The sequence below is a fragment of the Electrophorus electricus genome, chromosome 22, assembly GCF_013358815.1.
Source record: "Electrophorus electricus isolate fEleEle1 chromosome 22, fEleEle1.pri, whole genome shotgun sequence".
In the NCBI taxonomy this organism is placed as follows: domain Eukaryota; kingdom Metazoa; phylum Chordata; class Actinopteri; order Gymnotiformes; family Gymnotidae; genus Electrophorus; species Electrophorus electricus.
The window spans coordinates 4,912,433-4,917,432 of record NC_049556.1 but is presented as its reverse complement, the minus strand read 5'-3'; the positions used below and the strand labels follow the sequence as shown (position 1 = coordinate 4,917,432).

General features: G+C 46.5%; 1 protein-coding gene across 1 annotated transcript in view; it reads left to right on the top strand.

The window, feature by feature from the left end:
* Positions 1–1,758: 1,758 nt before the first annotated feature.
* Positions 1,759–5,000, top strand: part of psmd5 (proteasome 26S subunit, non-ATPase 5) — a 4,241-nt gene continuing 999 nt past the window's right edge. Inside the window, exons 1-9 of the mRNA XM_027030224.2 lie at positions 1,759–1,931; positions 2,181–2,325; positions 2,418–2,531; positions 2,686–2,814; positions 3,182–3,291; positions 3,513–3,655; positions 3,836–4,027; positions 4,193–4,302; positions 4,408–4,548. Of these exons, the coding sequence (XP_026886025.2) occupies positions 1,759–1,931; positions 2,181–2,325; positions 2,418–2,531; positions 2,686–2,814; positions 3,182–3,291; positions 3,513–3,655; positions 3,836–4,027; positions 4,193–4,302; positions 4,408–4,548 (1,257 nt within the window). The remainder of the gene's footprint in view (positions 1,932–2,180; positions 2,326–2,417; positions 2,532–2,685; positions 2,815–3,181; positions 3,292–3,512; positions 3,656–3,835; positions 4,028–4,192; positions 4,303–4,407; positions 4,549–5,000) is intronic.

Sequence of the window (5,000 nt, the reverse complement as noted above, 5' to 3'; positions counted from 1 at the left end):
TGCTGAAATCTTCGATAGTACCCAAAGAGTAAAACAAGTTTAATCGCAGACATGTAACAAACTGCTTCATACATACCACTGTCTTTCCAGTACATTAACGCATGCAGAGTGACTAGTTACAATGACTTCACTGCGTCAAACTGACCTAGTTTGGCTGTTTTTAAAAACTCATATGCTTACAATATTATAATTGTGAAGGAATTGTAGAGCTAACAGTCTCAAGGATGTCAATTTCTGGAGCCGTCCCGCGCCCTCTGGCCTCCAGGTGTGGTGGCTGGTGACCAAATCTGCAGCGCTGCAAAGGTGCGGATGTTGTTTCTAACGGAATCAGAGACCTGCAGAAACCAGAATCATCTCGAGTTCATCTCGTGGGCGGAACGGCAGCGCACAGAAGAGGTCTGCAGTCAACTGGTGCAAAATTGACATTTGAAAATAACTCAAAATTAAACTGCGTTTTGTTGAAGCTCAGCAGGACGCGGAGAAAAGCAAAACTGATAACATCCTGTATCCTGCTAAGTTCTGTGGTAAATTTGGTATATGTCCAAACCCTTGTTTTAAATGATAGGCTATCTCTTTGAGTACTCTCTCTGACGCACACACACACACACACACACACACACACACACACACACACACACAGAGAGAGAGAGAGAGAGAGAGAGAGAGAGAGAGAGAGAGAGAGAGAGAGAGAGAGAGAGAGAGAGAGAGAGAGAAAAAAACTCAATAAACTCTTGTAATGCTATTCAAAGATCAAAATCCAGAAATCCAGAAACATGCACAATATAGGAAAGCTTTGATCCGTTTTACTAGGATGATTTGCATGTATGTGGACTGAAAACTGTTCAATGGAGAACGATTGTGGGATGGAAAATAGTTCTACTTACGAGTATTTACTGTTAGAGCCATTTACGAGGTTTGGGGATGTTTAATCTACAAAACTTTGAGACCTGAGCGTTGTTTAAATGTAACTACATCGTTACAAGAGCACGGTAAACGGGATTCAGAACATGAAGACGCCAAACAGAAGAACGGACCACCTTTTCAGCGTGATCTAAAACGCAGGGACGCCATCTAAGGCATGGATGGCCAGAGGTCAGCAGTTTGGTGCTTTCTTTGCTCAGACGCTAGTTAAATACGCCAAGAGTTAGTAAGGGTCCAACTCGGTCCAGTCTAAACATGTCTCGGGTGAACATACGACTATAAGATATAAACTCGTTTTTTTAACTATAAGAATAAAATCCTATTCAAACTACAGTGACACAGAAAATTCATCATTTCACTTTGCTGGAAAGGCGAATTAGAGTTTGACGCAGCAGCGCCCCCTCCTGGTAGCTCTCCATTATCAACGTATCCCAGAAGAGTTCTCATATTTGTTCATTAACACATTAAACGCATGGGGAAATGTTTTTTGATGAAGAATTTAAAATCTTATATTTGAGATTACAGTAGATCAGGCGCACTTACTCCACGCCCGTATAAAACTATTCCGCATGGTTCAGAATTTACAATTGTTAGTTTCATCGAGTCTGGCTTTACTGAAAATTTACATCCAGCTTTTCCACAAAATAATTAAAAATAGATATGCATATAAAATACATTATGGAAAATTAAAACAGTCCCCTGAGTTTCGTTTTAGTCTCGTCGCTCTAATAGTCAATTTCTCGAATGACGGCGTAAAGGCGACGCCGGGTTGATGCGGTATAAGAGCTTGCGGGACTACGTCCCTCGGAAGTAACGTGATTCAAACATTTAAGCATCATGGCGGCCGCCATCGAAAGTCTGCTTAGAGAAATCGCTGGCTCGGAGGAGCCGATCGAGCAACTTAAGGCTCTCAGGACGGCGGTTTGGGCGCTTCCTATGAGCAACCTAAGAGAGACCTTCTCTGCGCCGCATTTGGGAAGACTTTTTTCCTTGTTGAACACAAATGACAAGTACGTCCGGCGAGTGTGGAGCCGCAGCAGCTCTAGCTAACCTAGCTAACGTTATAAAGCGCAACTTCGCTTTCCTGTAGCTGCAGGAGGTTGTTTTTAGATGTTCCTCTAGCTAAACATCTTCACGTAGTCAGCTGTCGGTGGAGCTGACAGTTAAGGCTTAAAACCTGTAGGCGAAGCGTGTGTGGGATGGCTAGTTAACTGAGCTCGGGTGTGTTTTCCCTGACAGCTGGACTGTGTGTGTTACAGGGAGCAGGTGGAAGTGTGTGTGGAGGTCCTGGACCGGTTCCTGCAGGTTCTGGGTCCCGCCGAATTGGTGAGAGACTGCAGATCGGAGCTCCGGAACGGACTGATCCATCCGGATGGTTCCGTCAAAGTGCTCGCCCTCGCTCAGGTCTGTTCTGCAGCCCCTCCAATACTTCTTCACTGTGACGGAGCATATAACGATCTGGCGCTTATTTAACGGTCCGCCTTTGGCGTCCGTAGATCGGGCGGGTAGTTGGTCACGCCGAGGGCGTCGCGGAGCTTCTGACCTGCGACGAGATTCTGCGGGACGTGATCCACTGTATGGGGGCAGAACGCATCGGAGTCGCAAAGGAGGTGCAGTACCTCACTCCTTACTGCAGGGAGGTGTACAGCCCTAGTCCTAGAAATCAGTTTAGTTTAGCTTCTCAGACTAGTAGTTCAGTTCTGGATTTCTGAGCATCTCAGATGGATTGGACAACCTGATTATTTATTTAATCTTTTCTGTCAGGCAATAGCTGCCCTCAGAAAGCTGAGCACCACAGCGACGGGGCTTGACGCTCTGTTCCGCTCCAGTTTGCTGAAGGAACTGAAGGATGCCATGGCCATCAGTGACGTCGTCAGATACAGAGTGTACGAGGTGCGTGTGTCAGTCCGTGTGTCCACAAGTAGGTTTGTATTTTGTCTGACGTTAGCCTTGCTCCTGTATCAGTGATCCGTTGCACTCATGTAACACAACTCCCGCCATTACCATACAATCACCGCAATGGTACCATTGCTGTGGTACGAGTGCTTTGCTACTTATATGGCACATCCTGTAGGCGTTACAGACACTGACCTTTGTTGAACTGAGTAAGGATATAAATGTGATTGTAAGAAATGTGAGTGTGGGTTTAAACTTGGTGTTTCTTATTAAAGTGGGTTGGTGGGTGTAAGTGACATTCTTTTTGGGGGTGTGTGTGTGTGTGTGTGTGTGTGTGTGTGTGTGTGCGTGTGTGTGTGTGTAGCTTGTGGTGGAGATCTCTTCTATGTCACCTGTGTCTTTGGGTTACTGCGCCAATTGCAGTTTTGTCTCTCAGCTTCTTGAAGAGCTCACCGGAGATGACATCCTTGTCAGGTACGACACTCACACACACCACACTGTTATAAAGAGTCGCATGTACTTTATATAAGCCGACCCATTATCTTGCACGCATGCTATGTCCACTTAAACATTTGTAAATGTATACCCATCACGCACTACATTACACAATGACTGTCCTCTCCAGAACATTATTAGCAAGTATTGGAGTTTATATAAACGCTCCCATCTACATACAGCTTCTCTACCTCCCTCAGAGCGACTGCTATAGAGATGGTCACCAGTCTGGCTCAGAGCCAACATGGCCGCCAGTACCTAGCACAGCAAGGCATCATGGACAAAATATCCAACATGATCATCTCTGCTGAGTCTGACCCCTTCTCCAGCTTCTACCTTCCAGGTGTGTGTGTGTGTGTGTGTGTGTGTGTGTGTGTGTGTGTGTGTGTGTGTGTGTGTGTGTGTGTGTGTGTGTGTGTGTGTGTGTGTGTGTGTGTGTGTGATGCCAGTCTGCGATTTCTTGTATTCTTCTTTTTGCCTCGTCTTCCTAACTCTTTGTGTGTGTCTCTGTCTCTGTGTTCAGGCCTGGTGAAGTTCTTTGGGAACTTGGCGATCGTTCAAAGCCCTCAGCAGGTGTGCGAGAGTTATCCTGCATTCCTTAGTATGGTCTTCGCCATGGCAATGAGCTCTGACCCAACACAGATCCCTGTCTCCTTGGATACGCTCGGAGTCCTGGGCAGCACAGTGGAGGGCAAACAGGTCCTGCACAAAACAGGTGTGTGTGTGTGTGTGCTCGTGCGCATGCATTAAAATGACTGAAGTGTAAAGTCAATGTTGAAAGGATTGCAGAAGATCAAAGCCCATGATGTGTGTGTGTGTGTGTGTGTGTGTGTGTGTGTGTGTGTGTGTGTGTGACCTGTCTGCTTTCACATCTTTTCAGGTGAAAAGATTCAGTCCGTGTTGAAGCGAATGAGTCAGTTGGCCAGAGATGGTGCCATTGAGCTCAGAGTGAGAAGCCTAGAGGCCATTGCTCAGCTGCTCTCTCTACCTGTGAGTGAGTGTGTGTACATTTCTGTGCTGGGCATGTCTGCAGGTGTTTTAACTGTCACCTATAATGTGTGTGTGTATGTGTGTGTGTATGTGCGCACGGTGCAGGTGGAGCAGCAGACAGAGGACCTGCTACTGCTGACGGAGTCGTGGTGCCACTGTTGGAGCTCACGGCCCATGGAAATGCTGAGCAACATCAGCACACAGCCCTTCCCCGAACTGCACTGCAGTGCCCTGCGTGTGTTTACTGTACGTGTGTGTGTCTGTGTCTTTACTAACTCTACTAATCTGATCTGTGTTTGTGTGAAAGCGACTCAAATCTGTCTTGAAACTGTTGGATTTTTTTCCCAGAAAAAAAAATCAGATCTGTGTCACGTTGGCAGAAAATCAGATCTGAGTCACTTCAGGTTGGTAATGTGAACGCAGCCTTAAACCCAACTGTCGCAGTTAGCCCTTAGTGCTGGAGACAGCTATTCCTCCAGAATTTCAGGGACAAAACCTTAAACAAGGAGAACTGTGATCGAGATCAGACTGACCGCTCTTATAGGACTTTTCTACTGGTGCCGGTGATAAAATCCCGAACGGTGCCGCTCTTCTCCGCCGCTAAAATGACAAGTTCTCATCTTGTAAAATCTCGCTGGCGTGTAACCCACGAACCTGTAATGCAAGTGGACAAAGGGCAGGGTCGTAGCGTCACCTCG